At 31.8% G+C, this 15,756-nt stretch overlaps 1 protein-coding gene across 7 annotated transcripts in view; it reads right to left on the bottom strand.

The window, feature by feature from the left end:
- The window catches only part of LOC124354513 (protein singed), a 79,094-nt gene that overhangs the window by 57,213 nt on the left and 6,125 nt on the right, over positions 1–15,756 (bottom strand). For 5 of the 7 annotated variants that reach the window (XM_046805031.1, XM_046805030.1, XM_046805033.1 and 2 more), the window contains exons 2-3: positions 2,986–3,129; positions 479–514 (exon numbers count right to left, since the gene is read on the bottom strand). In XM_046805031.1, the coding sequence (XP_046660987.1) occupies positions 479–514; positions 2,986–3,120 (171 nt within the window). In that variant the 5' untranslated portion in view covers positions 3,121–3,129. The remainder of the gene's footprint in view (positions 1–478; positions 515–2,985; positions 3,130–15,756) is intronic. The other 2 variants (XM_046805032.1, XM_046805035.1) reach the window with 1 other exon arrangement.

Genomic DNA, 15,756 nt, shown 5'->3' with positions numbered 1-15,756 from the left:
AATACAATTTTAAAATATTACATACGGATAAATATTTGATAACAGTAATAATACTATAGTGGAAAAATAGCATTAAGAAAAACTTCTGAAGCACCCAAGCTTCTTTGCGAAGGTAAAAAGTACTGCTACGTAAAGCAAGATATACTACTAATACATCAATTATACGCCACTTTAGATAATAATTAGTATTAAATGAGAGTTAGTTAATTTTAAATTGATACTTACAATAACAGAGATAATGGTGTAAAACAATACAAGGATATGCATACGATTTTCCTGCACTCCTCACAACACAATTATAATAACTAATCATTATGTTTAATAAATATATAGAACAAATTAAAAAACAAAATCTAAGGTCAATAAATACTGAAAATAGACAATGTTACACACTATAAAATGTTGTCAAACTAGCTTAGTTAGAAAAATGGACAAAAATTATGACATCAGAAAAAATCACACAAATCAAAATACTCACAATTACAGAGCCCAAACGAGAGTTTTGATCAAAAGTCTAATAAAAACATAAAACAATTATGCTTAATACTAAAAATAAAAATAATACAATTTAATATTACTGATTTATAAAAATGAAACTTTTTAATATCTCTATAGTCTATAGTTAATATATTTTTACCTAATTTAGAACATGTTTAATTTGAATGACTTTGGGAACAGAAATCAAATTCCACATAAGAATATTGAGTTAATTTTAATATTTCTAACTGATTAATATAGTTTTGTAATACAGCAATAATTTGTTACAATAAAACACGAGTTGAAACATTCTAAAAATAATGCGGTAACAGATTATCTCTCATATTATGGTAGCGACTAAAGCTTATTATTATGACTTGTTTAGAATTGACACTTGGTCATGAATTACTACAGATTCTGGTTTTCAAAACTCGAATAAATATGAAATAATTCTATGAGATTGTTTAGTGAATGTTTTATTTTCTTTCAGCTGTTCATATTAATACTGAATAAATCCTTTATCAATATTTATTTGTCTCGAAATGTTAAAGAGAATAATCACGTCCATAATTTCTACGTTTAAGATTTTCCTTTCGTAAATATTTTCTTTGAAATTTATGCAAAATTATTTACATTATTAGTGTTCACAAATACCCATATAGGAAGCAGAAAAGTCAAATTGTCTTTAAACCTATATATACATTCTTTACAAAAGCATATAAATTGCCGAGCACCACGAATCTACAATAAATACACCATAATATAAATACGGTCCAATCTGACTAAACACACTAATATACGATCGAGATGTTATTAAATGGTTAAAGTGTATATGTAAAGAATAGGAACAATCTATGTTCCCCTTGGATTTGGTTTTATTGTTTTAATTTAAACCCGTAATAAACTATGTATTTAGTATATTATTAATTTAAGAATTAGTTATAAAATATGTTTTTAAGAATGGTTTTGTAAAATTAGTAAAAAAAACACACTTTACATGATAAAATTTTTATTTGTGTGTGGTATTTTGTTTTTAAAGAAAACATCATCAGACCCACAACTGAAGTCAAAGAGGTATATAATAATAATTAAAATAATATAAACAATTGTGTATTTAAATAAAAACACGCCATTAAACGTAAATTCCAGATAGTCTGCCTCGTTTATTTTATACTTCGGATTTCCTAATATATTTTAATATTAAATTTTGGAATTTAAAGATACATTAATATTGGCATGTTTTTTAAAGTTTCTAGGAATGTTGTAGTTCGATTTTTGCAGGAAAAATATATCCATTTTCAAGTTATTTACATTTTATTTTATAGTGAGTTGTTCTAGAATTTCTTTAAATAATTTTCCTTTTCTTTTTCATCATATGTTCAATCATCTCAGTTTTGTAGCCATTAATTAAATAATGCAATTTCTTTATTTTGTTGACTTTTATTATAATTTTCTGCTGATAAAGACGTGTGTAGCCTATTTATATTAAAATATGAAAAATCTAACTTTTTGTGGAGGAGGATGAAATAAACAAAATGAAATATATCTGTCGTTTTGTGCTGATTTTCTGTACGTATCAAACTCAAAATGGCCAGTTGTATTTTTTACAATTAATGAATCTAGAAATGGGAGTTAATTGTTATGTTCTATTTCACAAGTAAATTTTATTGAAGGGTAAAATAAATCGAGAAAATTAATAAAATCTTGAAGATTTGGTTTATTGTCGAAAAAAGCAAAAACATCATCGACATATCGCTTCCAGATTCTTGTAAAACAATTAATTTTTTAGCATGAGTTTCAAATTTACTGCTAAATATCTTTGCGATAAAACATGAAAGTGGATTTCCTATGGTGTACCATCAAACTGTATTGTTGGGGTGTTTATTTTTAAATTAATAAATAATTCCAGTATGAAACAAGCTTCTATAATTTATTAGTTCCATAATATATATTTAATACAATATTTAATATTCATTCTGAACTCTGATAATTTGTAATAACCATTTTCAAGTGTCGATACCTTGAACCAGACTTACCTCACAAGTCCTTAACTTATTTTATTTTTTAATAGTAAACAATATTTTAAAAGATATTTGAAATATTTTCCTCTGGGCCTAGTTATAAGATGCCCATACATTATAGCCTACTTTAAATGGCTATAATTCGTGTGACGATAATGTAATAATTCTCTTCAGAAAAGCTATATTAAATAGCAATTACTTCTATATTTTCTAAAAATTAAAAATGAATCATCCCAACCAATTGCACCACCCTAGATATACATAAATTATTATTAAAATTAATCTAATATAATTATACCTGTTATATTTTTTTAACAATGTAAGTTCTAAGAGCCAAGCAATACATCTGTACAATGCACGGAGAGAATGTTTGTGAGGTACATACTTGTAAAGCTTGAAAATGAAACATTAAATTTGAATCTCTTTCGATATGTTTATAAATAATAAATATATTTAGTGTGGCCAGAATGGAGGAGACAACACTGACCTTGAACCCGAACGTCTCCGCCGTCAGATACTTGAACTGGCAGTTGATGAGCCCGATAGTCCACACGCCCTTGTTCGAGCCGTTAGAAAGCTCGCCGTTCTCGTGGTGGCCGTTCATGCCGTTTACCCCGTTCATTCTGGTCGTCTGAAAAGAAGAAATGCCATTACAAAATAAGCCTTACTAAAATTACAAGTATCACAAGAGTAAAATTTGGGATTTGAAAGTATCCCGCCACCGCTGATTGACAATATCAGTACCTGACTGTACTGTAGTGTAACATCGACACTTCTCACGGAAGTACTTAGTTTACGATAAAACCGATTGTGTTATAATTGTAAGTGCCGATATTTGATTCTCAAAGCTACTAAAGTTATGTATAGCATCAAGAATAATAATATTATTTCCTGGCAAAACCTATAAGTTGTAATAGTACTGGTAAGTTATCTGATTCTCGAAGCTACAAAAGTCATGTAAAATATCGGTTTTCAAGAATAAATGTTTGTTTTTTTGACGAAACCCATACGTCGTAACAATAAGGGTACGTTATCTGATTCTCGAAGCTACTCAAGTCTTCGGTTTCGAGAATAAAAATATTGTTTCCTAAGGGAACCAATAAGTTGTAATTGTAAGGGTACGTTACCTGATTCTCGAAGCTACAAAAGTCGTGTATAAAATCGGTTTCCTAGAATTATTTTTATTTTCTGACTACACCATTTTTATGTCGAATCAGTACACTACGTGTTACTTATACCTTAACACACAAGAACCGTTGCGATGACGCGTTGCACCAGCCGCGGCGGCGCCCAATGTGTTACTTTCAGATTATAGAAGAATTTTAGTAAAAAATTAAAATTCTATAAATTACTTTACAGCTATTCTAAACTAACAAAGGAACACCTGAATGACTGCGATATATAGCCTAATATTTCTAAGTTAGTGAAAGAGACAGATTCTTATCTATCTTTTCGTACGAGGAAACTTTTGTTTCTTATCACTCTTACTCCGTATCAGTATCTTGGTGAATTATATGTAATAATATTGGATTACTTTAATCTGTTTACAGTTTGTTCAGTGTATTTCACAGTGTATGTGGAAGAGACAGATTCTTATCTATCTTTTCGTACGAGGAAACTTTTGTTTCTTATCACTCTTACTCCGTATCAGTATCTTTGTGAATTATATGTAATAATATTGGATTACTTTAATCTGTTTACAGTTTGTTCAGTGTATTTCACAGTGTGTGTGGAAGAGTTTTATGAGCTTTACTTTAAAAAAATAATGCTATGGAAATGTTAATTTGTGGTTTAGTATGTAATTAGAGGGCTTTTCAATAAATATTAATCTTAAATAAAGAAAAATATTTTTACTATATGGTAAAACATGGTTTAAGAACTATTTATGGGTTGAAGTTGACATCTTATAAACTATGATACTTTAGGCTCTCTTGACACGAGTTATTTGTTTTTATTAAAATGGATGGATTCGAATTGTTTTACAAAAATATGAATTATCGATACTTCATCAATATCTTACGTCACATTACTATTTTTTATAATTCTGTTTAATTAAGACATCGTGCTTTTACAGCAGCAGGCAACTGACATTGGTATTTAAGTCAATGACTTGGCAATTTGTTTTAGGAAAGCAAAAGTTTAAAAAAGTACATTATCCATTTTTACTAGTCATGGGCAAACTCCACTAACACATAGAATGAATTGGCATTACAGGAAGATGTGTCATCGCAGATGATTGGTCTTTAATCACATTTTAAGAGTTGTAGAGAAACATGTAAAAACTTTATTTTTCACGCCTAATATTATTTTTAAATATATGTATATGTATCAAATTTAAACTACACAAAACAGTGAAATAAAATTGACGTAAAATAATGTATAAACGAAAAGTAAATATTTTGTAATTTTCTTGAGACATCAGACAGAATTAAAATCGCCATGTGATTTTAGGTTCCGATCAACAAAGTTCACTGTTTCTACTAATCGATGAACTAGTAACAAAAAATACAAGTAAAATGACAGATCATACAGAGAGCATTCATCTAACGCTTAAAAGCTGATAAAAACAATAATTAGCCTTGCGGTTGTCAGTGCTTCTGATAACCACTGATAAGGTCAAAAGGTCACCGATAAGAAGAAACAGACCGCCCGCCGAACGATAAAGCTGACGGATAGTTGTAGTAAAAAAATCAAATTACACCAATATATAAAAACATTCCGGACAGGTTGAGTTCTGAACAGGTTTACTTTATTTAATATTTTAATTTGCTTAACAACATTTCTAAGCTAAATGATTAAAGTGAAACTTTTGAAAAGTGAATTTTTTGTAACTTCTGTGGCTCTCACATATTCAGGGGGAAGTACAATGACGAGTCTGGAGTTCTTAAATGTAATAAAGAGTTCCATACCACGTTAAATAAGGATGGAGAATCAAACATAATTATATGTAAAGCGAAGTTTTATTCACAGCGTGCAATATTTATTAAATAAAACTTTGATTCCCTTTGTAATATTTTATTTCGTTAAAAAAAAATTGTATTTAAATAATTTATATAGTGTGTACAAAAGATACACTATGGTAAAAGTTTAATAATACATTATTCTCTTGAACTAATTTGGGGATTAATCGCTGTTACACATAAACAATAAGAAGGAGAACGATTCCATCGAATCCAAGAGCCGGCAAATGCCAGTCAATGTCTGGCATGTAGCAACATTCTGTTATAGAGCCACTACAATCATTCTATGTGTGGAAAGTAGCACCATCCTGTTGTTGTAGCCACTAGAACCTTTTACGATTTTTTTGCGCGTTATATACATGTTATACAGTCTAAGGATATTATTTTGACTACATACAATATTATGTATTGTGTTTGATAATACATTTTATTCAAAACAAACTTTATAACAGGAAAAGATTTGCTACTTGTTGTTGACATTGGTGTAAATGTGTCAACTTACTAAACTAATGATAGTTTATTGAATAATCATACGGGCGTGTATTTTTAGGCCCCGTTTGGTCAACAGAGAGCAGCGGTTTGTCGGGACGACTGCCGTAAACATTTTGTGGGCGTAAATTTTATTCGGACAATGATGCAAACTGAATTATAGTATCATAAATAGCCTTCACTATCAATAGAAGAAATAAATATAGTATCATTTATACATTTTTTTTATAAAAAAGTTATAATTAGAATCTAAGGAATTTCGTAGTCATTTGTTTCCATATTATAAAGAATGAAGTACGCGACCAGTAAAATGACAGCAAGGGGAACCGACCGTGCAGAGGTCTCTCCTAATGGCCGTTTATGAATGGAGAGACCAGAGATCAATACAATATGTCTGAATCCAGACAGAAGTTTCAAGGCCCTGATCGCCGCAGCCGGGCGGCGAGGGTGGATATTGATTTTTGTCGTTGCCAAGCAACAGCTAACGCCCGCACCTGCTTTCAAAATCATCTGGTTTTTGCCATACCGGCCCTCAAGGTCGGAAATCTCTATCAATGTGTGGTTCCAACACCACTTCAAACTCAAGATCCAGTAATCCATCAACATCGTAAGAAATATAAAATGTTCATATTCAACTTTACATTTGTGCAGCTTTTGTAACTTTTAAAGGTTATGTCTGTTTTAACTGTGCATATAAAGATACAATTTAAGCAATACTTTAAAATACAAGCAACACAATGTTGAAATTTCAGCAATAAACTGAATACTTTCATATATTGGGTACTGGGGGAAGGACTATCGTGTAGACATACTTTGTAAAACTATGATAAACATGATTCAACAATTGAAATTGAAAGGTTTAGAATAAACAAATTTTTATTTCAACAAAATTATTAACGAAGTTGTTTATGTTTTTGTAGAAAAAATTTTTTACAAATAATCTCATCACAATATGCTCTCTGACAATTTAGTCTCTAGAAGAATTTCAACTGCTATTTATTTAGTTAAGACATAGGTTAGATAATTTGTTTTGCATTATAACAAATATCTTAATATTGAAGGTCTCAGAACTTTCCCTGTGCGCAACCAATTCCGAACACAAAAATTTCAAAACAAATCAAATGGAATGGGTTAAAGTAGGATTTTCTATTTTGGGCCGGGCTCAAATAGTTGCCATCGCTCTTTTCCGTTTTATGCCATGTACGTTAAATACCATATTTAAGGTATTCTGTAAATTATTTGTACAGTCATACATCTTGAGGACTGTAAATTAATAATGTTTCAAAAACGATTTCTATATGTATATATTCATATTTCACAAATGCGAAATATTTTTTAATTACACGGAAAGTTAAATAATTAAATAACGAATGGTAAATTAATATAATCCTAGTTTTAAAGTGGAGAAAGACGCATGATATTATAAACACCCGCATTGTTTGTTCAAAATATTGTTTTTCCAAAACTTAATTGAATAACTGGAAAATCATCGAGTTCTTCGATGTCAACACACTTTAGATAATAATTCACCTACGCATTTTAAACTTTTATCGAAAACCATTTCCGAAATACGATTTGGAAAGTTTCCATAAAATCACCAAAAAGACATGAACACATGTTTCTGACATTCCTCTAGAAGCTCTTTTATTTGACCTGGAGACCTGAAAGAGGTGTAATTTTGCAGCATTTGTATGCTCTGGTCAGTTAATGCGGGATCACGTTCATTATCCAAGTGGCAAGATACCCGGCATGTTCTTGACACCTGGAAAGTATAAACTCACAAAGATACGCAGCACAATGGTTTCAAATAGGATTTATCGTTAATTCAATGATATAATTTACAAAATACAGTTTTTCTACAAATTCACAAAAAAACATCTTTACTGTATACTGTGAATAACACACACGGAAATTCTTCTGTCTCAAAACTATGAGATGACGCGAGACAACGAGTGAACTGTCCCGTCCTCGTCCCGATGTTGTCAAATTCGTGTGTTTTCCGAATGTGCTGTGAATGTTCCTGGAATATAACTGTCTCTGCTTCAAGATTCTTCTGCTCGTTTATAATTATTATATCATAAGTCTCTGATCTATTTTACCGCTATTGTATTTGTCTGCAGAAGAGTGAATCTCCGTCCCAAACAGCTTGTTTCCATATCAGCAGCATGTGGAAATCGAGGGGTCCCCTTGTAATACATTATTAGGGGACATGGGACATGCAGGCCAGGGGACCCTCAGCAGCGTCTCTTAGACCAAATGGCCTGAACCGTCGGCCTAATGCCCCACTTTAACAGACGAAGGAGCCCTTGTTGTAAATAATGTCCAGACCACTTTATCTCCTCTCTCGATAAACTTCTAGGAAGGAAGTGGATTAGATAAGGATTTCCTTGAAACGTGATAAAACTATTATTACACATTCAGATCTATAGCGCTATTTCTTGGCCTTAAGCTGCCTAGTACAGTATACGTTTTTAGACTCGTGTGTACTATTGCGTTTTGTTTATGGAAGAGTTTGTTAGATACTGCGCTTATTGGAAGAGAGAAGAAAAAGACTCAACATTTTACGATCCATACAGTTATAATGATCTTTTAAAATAGAACCGATTGAGTTTTTTTGGGATTCTAGCAGTCGAAGAAGAATAACATCAGTTGGCAGCGTTTGATAGTGTTTTTCAAAATTAACTAAATACCACACACAAATGTAATCCTGCTGACCATAATACGAATAACTTTCAATAATTGTCAATACACACTTAACGTCCATATATTACACATTGTTCTCATTGTGTGCGTATACATATTTCAGTTCGAGATATTCATTGTATTTTGCGATACTAATATCAACAACTTTTATATCAAATGAATCAAAAGTGACTCTTTATTTCGGTCTCGAGGAGTAGTGACGTAAATTTTGTTGTTGACTTGTGCATATTTTGACCAATGTTGCGTTTGTCATGTAATTGTCAATAGTAGCCCTATACCTTCATAGTATTTAGGTCGAAAGGATGGAATAACGTCACATAAATGGTTTAGAGGACTCGAAGAAATGAACAGTTATGTTTCTCTTTCACCACTTACACAGGAATAAAATGGTAGATGTTACTCACATGTCTTTTTAAGAAAATGTAGTAAAGATTTCGTTATTCGTTAATACATATGTATAATAGTGAAAGCAAACCGTTTCCCATACCAAGATCAGTCATAAAGTGTAAATACACATGAAAGAAGGGGGAAGTTGAATTATTACATTATAATTATAGCAATTATGATAATAATTTTACATTTTAGTTAGTTTTAAAGTGTAGTCCATTTCCTTTGTCATCTCTTAACGACGCGAAGGGTTAATTGTTATAACAGACAAGTCTAATGCAGTTTTCCTTAGTAGATTACAGTGTTGCTTGTGCATTAGAAAATACACATTTGCTAGTTTCGTGGAAGAAATGCAGGTTTATTTTTTGGAAGAACATTCCTTCCATTTTACATCAACACATTCAATTTACATCACTACTAGAAATTGTAATATAATTCGGTATAGTAATAATAATAAGCGCTGGGACTAAGAAAAACTAAATTTTTTAATGTTTATCTTCTTGTATGTCTTCTTAAGTTTCCAAAAACTCACCTGCTCTAGAAGCTCTCCGAATTGACATAGACATCTATGAGAGGTGTCATTTTGCAGAATTGATACGCTCTTTCCAGTGAGGAATAACACAACATGGATTATAATGTAAAAAAATTCTCAAAATAAAGATTATGATTGATTTTTTTTTAAAGAAAAATAATTTAAAATTATAAAATGTTTTTGAATACTTAAATTATATGAAGCCTTCGAGTAAACAAAATTACGACCTTTGAATGTCGGGGGATTTAAAAATACGATTTTAATTTTTATTTAGATCTGATTTTAAAATTCCCAGTCAGTGGTAAAAGGGCAGAAACCCAAATGACCTCGGCTCTATTACGCAAACACAGAATTGAATCGTTGCATTATAAGTGTTGTACGAGGAAAAATTGACATGTTGTTTAAGATAGAAAGGAGTCCTGGCTTAACTATTGCCACGATTCCTAATCTTATCGTTCTAAAAGATAATATTCGCTAACAATATCAACTCATTTGGTTTTGCCTGAGAGATTGTTAGCTATGTTTTAGCATTCTACGGACTCTAATGAGTTTTAAACTGAAAAGCTCAGTATAAATATTCTTCTATGTACCAAACATGAAGTCGCGTAAATGAAACGGATGTTTAGCGCGTACAGCCCTTCTTCTACAACTCAGTGGCTCAATGAGTTTAAGCTGGACACGAAATATAAAATATAACGCAAGATTAAAGACACAGATCCAGATCCGTGCTACCGGTGCTGACGCTCTCTCGTCATTGACAACCGGCGGCTGTGGATAATTTATTTGAAACTCTTTTGAAATATATCCTTTGGCATTACATTCCCGAGTATTTATGATGTTCTGGATATGTATACAGTTTCTACCAGATTAGTGGCTCGTAAAATCTCCATCACTGGACACGGAAGCTATTGCTCCTTAATGATAACAACGCAGAAAATGTACACGCCTGAATTTAGAGATGAAACTCTGAATCATTCAGACGTGAAGACCGTATTAGTGGAGAATACCAGCGATTTATCGGCAAAAGTATCGTTATTGTTCATAACGCATCAGTCTCATTTGGCGGAGATTGCCAGGCAGGAACGTGATTTTGCATCTCCGAAACTGGTATCATCTCAGCCCCTCACTTCATAGTCTACATCTGGCTTTTATGTATCTCAGTGACTTTTTCTAGTATCTCATCTTAAACACTTTAAAGAAAGATTTTTGAAAAACTGGAGCCTGTGAAAGTTATTAGTTATAATTGAAGAGTACATTATAAGAATCACTTTTTTTAACAGCACAGGTGGTCTGCGAATTAAACAAGTCGATTCAGCTGAAAAGTAATTACAAAAAATAAACGTATTTAATACGTGAACATAATATTTTTCTAAGTATTTCATTGAGACTGGCCTGTCTACATTGAGTTTAGCACCATAACTTGGAGTCAAGAACTAACTTTAGTAAGAGATCATTAAATTATTCTTACTCATCTTCTTCCTCATGCGTAGTAAGAGTTAAGTGCGATTTATTTCATCACCAATCACGATCAAAATTTCCATAAAGTGCTATAAATAAAACATAGCGTGGGAAATCTTGTTTGACAAGATTGGCAACACTGCCCGTCACTCACGTCAAACTAAAGCGTTGATCGGCCACTTGAACACTTCCGCACTGATTATCTCCGACAGCTGTCGAAAGATCATAACCTAAACCTAGTCAATATACAATGATTTATTATTGAATCAAAATCAACGAATTATAATAATGGAACGCGCTCTGGGCCGGAGAAACCGAGCCGAAATCCTGGGCTGCGTTCCGAGTCTGCAGGCGCTGGAAATGGGCAAGAACTAACTCCGCCCATATGGCAGGCATTATAGTAATGATCTAATATCACTTTAAAACGCCTTGTAGACTTAATACAATTGTTAGATACTACAATTTATTTATTATTACAAATGTTAGTAGCTGCTTTTTACCGTGGATTTTTATTTTCTGTTAAAAAAAACTGATTTTTGTGCAATATCAAAATAACTGAGATTTTGACTTTTATTTTTCTTACAAAGTCGGAAACAAATATTACAGGCATTAAAATATTACCCAGATGAAAAAAAAAAACAACTTTTTATTGACAGTATTTTATTTCAAAATAAACTACAAAAAATTTACAAACATGACACACTTAATCTACGTGTTAGAAAATAAAATTATTTTGACCAATATTTTTGCCTTATTTCTAAGTTGGTTTCTTTTTTAATGTCAAAAGTTTTTGTTTTTTCGATGTGATGAGATATTATTTAAAAAAAATAGTTTAGTCACAGTTTTAATTCAAAGTAACTCGTGGCTTCCTGTCAATTTAGAAGTGGTCGCATTTGTTTGAGATAACTAGAGTAAATAATAATATTTTACAATTTTCAATACCGTACATCATCACTTGATCTACTTAATTTACCCTTAGATTTAAAATCAATAAAAAGTTAATGTGTTCTAAGATCAGCATCATTGGCATGGAGTACAGAACTTGGTGAGTTCTTGCCCACTTTAAGCGCCTGCAAATCCATGGATACACCAGTAACGCACAGCTGTGTGCGACCGGAAAAACACAACATGCTGCTTATGGGCAGTGCGCGTTCCAGTAGTATAGTTCGTTGATCAAAATACATGTGTAAAATCCAACACACATTTCAATATTTCATTGTAACCAAGAGTCGTATTGTCAGCACACTTAACAATTGTCACGTGTGGTACTCAAGATTATATGTAATTTCCATAAAACAGAAGAGTCTGATACTTTCATTACTTTATAACTCATTTTTATTGGATAGGAAGAAGGATTTGAGGTTTAGATCAATTTAGTTCTTTGACTTATACTAATGAAGTTAGCTATTATAGAGATACGCTCGAACGCCATGGGCCTAATCTGTGAAGGCGCAATGTACATGGTCAATAGAATCAAACTCTTCAACAAACCTATTTAGAATATAATTTAAACTGCCCAACCCCTATACAATTAATTTAAAGTGTGTTAATGACGATGGAGTGTTTGAAAGGAAATAGGGTTTCAGACATTTGCAATCGTTACTGTAGTATCAACAAGACTCATGATTGCGTCTATTGTCGATTTGCCCTTTTTTAACCAGAATTTTTCACTTGAGAACTGTTTGTTTTTGTTCTGAAACTGGAGCTCTGTGGTTAAAACTGGGTTTGAATATTTTGCCGAGAACTGAAAAACCGAGAAAGGCAAATAATTATCGGTAGAATCTTATTTTTTGAAAATAGGGGTTATTTTAAGATATTTAGAAGTGAGGGGAAAACTTTTGCTGGAAATGCCAAATTTACTAAAGCGGTCAGAGACCTCAAAATATGGTTGGATCATTGTTAGACATGAGCCACACTGACAATAAATTGAAATAGTTCTACCTTTCAACTAGAATCTGCTAAATGATTCTGATGAGCCCTTGCTCTCAACAGCAGCCAAGCCCATTGAGACTGTAGGGCCCTCTTCCTTCGTGCGACGTTTACTTGAGATATTGATGAGCTATGGCCTAGCAAGATCCTTACTTACAAGCCACAGGTGTCGCGTATTCAACTCTTTGGCCGGCTAGAATTTATCACCAGCAAACCGAGTCCTAATTTTGATATGACCTCTTTTGAAACAACTGCTTTATTTTTAACTATGCCCCCAAATAGTATAGCAAGAGTTTTTGAAAAAAAAAAACAACCAATATATGTTAAAAAAAACCATATAGCTTTACAGCTTGGATTTATTTTTAAATTTTTATAGATCCGGATTTTAAAAATTATTGTCATTTTGAGTGTATAGCGATCAGAGGACAACTTGAGTTTTTCTCGGCTTCAGCATTACATTTGTTATCTATTTAGTGCTTGCGTTTTTTGGCAAACTTTTACAGGGCAGCACAGATTTAAATACAAATTTAAATGAATGTTAAACTTTTCGAACTGTGCTCTGGGGATTACGATGGAATTAGAAAATCCCAAATATCTTAAAAAAAAGAAAATTTGCTGAGAGCGAGATTATCTTGTCCTAATTCTTACGGATCTAGAAATATTTGCTTCCCGTACCACCGAATCTTTGTTTCTTTTACCATCAATTATGACAGCGTCTACTAAGTGGTTTGACATCACTAAATTTACCACAGACACTGAGGCGTTAGGAACGCTGTCACAGCTGATTGTGTCGTTGCTGTCACTCTTGTTGGAGTCTTGACCGGTAACTCGAGGTCGGCGAGACTGGTGGCAGTTGTCCAAAACGTTGATAATGAAATCACCCATCATAACGTAGTAATAGCGATGGTTCATTGGGTCTGTTAGTAAGGATTCAAATATTAAAAAGTACATTCTTAGTTTTCAATAGGTGTAGTACCTAGTCGTTAGCCTACATGCTAATTTTTTTATTAGGAGATACGTACCTGACAATGAGGATAAATTATGAATTCATTATTAGAGTATCACGGTGTACCTAGGCTATTTGGGTTTATCATCCTCATGGTTCCATTAGCATATCTGTAGCTGCCAATGACGATAAATTATGAATTAATTATTACAGTATCACGGTGTACCTAGGCTATTTGGGTTTATCATCCTCATGGTTCCATTAGAATATCTGTAGCTGCCAATGACGATAAATTATGAATTAATTATTACAGTATCACGGTGTACCTAGGCTATTTGGGTTTATCATCCTCATGGTTCCATTAGAATATCTGTAGCTGCCAATGACGATAAATTATGAATTAATTATTACAGTATCACGGTGTACCTAGGCTATTTGGGTTTATCATCCTCATGGTTCCATTAGAATATCTGTAGCTGCCAATGACGATAAATTATGAATTAATTATTACAGTATCACGGTGTACCTAGGCTATTTGGGTTTATCATCCTCATGGTTCCATTAGAATATCTGTAGCTGCCAATGACGATAAATTATGAATTAATTATTACAGTATCACGGTGTACCTAGGGTGTTTAGCTTTCACCCTCATATAGATGTTGATTTAATTTATGCAGATTTGAAAAATATAAAGTAATGTTGTGTATTCCTAAAATATAAAGTTTCTCTCAATAATAGTTTTAATGCAATAAATGTTACGTGAAGTTATTATAACTATTCATTTAAGAGTTACAATTATCTCTTATTCCTAATTACTATTAACAGTAGTGCCTAGTTAAAAATAGAGTTATTTAAACCACAGCCACATAATAAATTTTGGTGTGTGAAAATGTATCATCAACAAGTTGGTGGGTGTATATTGCTTTTCAAGGTTGGCAGTGACACCGCTGGACCTTGACTGACGTTTACAACGTTACTCATATGTCATACTATAGATTAGGTTACATTAGGCCCACACCCAACAACAACTACACTACACTAGTCGAGTTGGTCGTGTAACTTTATGTTATAGAAACAGCATTTCTTCAATAAATGTAATAAACATTTTGTAACAACGCAGTTAAGTCCGCAATTACTTTATTACACTACATATGGCTACTATAAATAGTTAAAATAAATGTTAATCAAATAATAACTTTGGTACAATGAAACTTTTAATTAATTTTATTTTCTTTAATCATGTAACTACAAGTTGTTAAAAATCGTCAGTTTAGTTCATGGCTACCCGAAACGGACCTTCTTTCTAACCCGACGTTGTAGTCACTAGAGAAATTTAGATAGTTATGTTTTTAAATATTTGGTTAAACTACAAATCATCAATGAAGATTGGGTTTTTTATACGGTAGTTTAAACGGAAAGTATAAATTTAACTCATTATTTTATTTTCTATAAGTTACAATTAGTTATTATTAACCGTGGTTCTAAAAGAAGTTTTTTATATTCCATAGCTTAGCCTATATTTGAGGAATATTGTTATTATGAATCCAGGCCTAATTGTATAAGGTAATACGTTAAAACGTGTATTTATTTCTCGTAATTAAACAAAATGTAGACATATAATAAAAAATTAACATAAAAGCCAAACAAAATTTGCGTGTAAAAAATAATTGTTTTGAGCACTGAATATTTAAATAGATATTGTAAATTTAAGTATATATATATATTTTTTTTAGCTTGTTTTAAAATTATAAAATGCAATACAAATTCATATACGTAAAATACATGTAAGAAATTAAAATCCATTTGAAATAAAATTGTTTCCACATTTGTAACCGAAAAAGAAATGTAAATTAC

The sequence above is a fragment of the Homalodisca vitripennis genome, chromosome 2 (assembly GCF_021130785.1).
Source record: "Homalodisca vitripennis isolate AUS2020 chromosome 2, UT_GWSS_2.1, whole genome shotgun sequence".
NCBI lineage: Eukaryota > Metazoa > Arthropoda > Insecta > Hemiptera > Cicadellidae > Homalodisca > Homalodisca vitripennis.
Note: the sequence above shows the minus strand (reverse complement) of the source record. Positions and strands in the feature narration are given on the sequence as shown.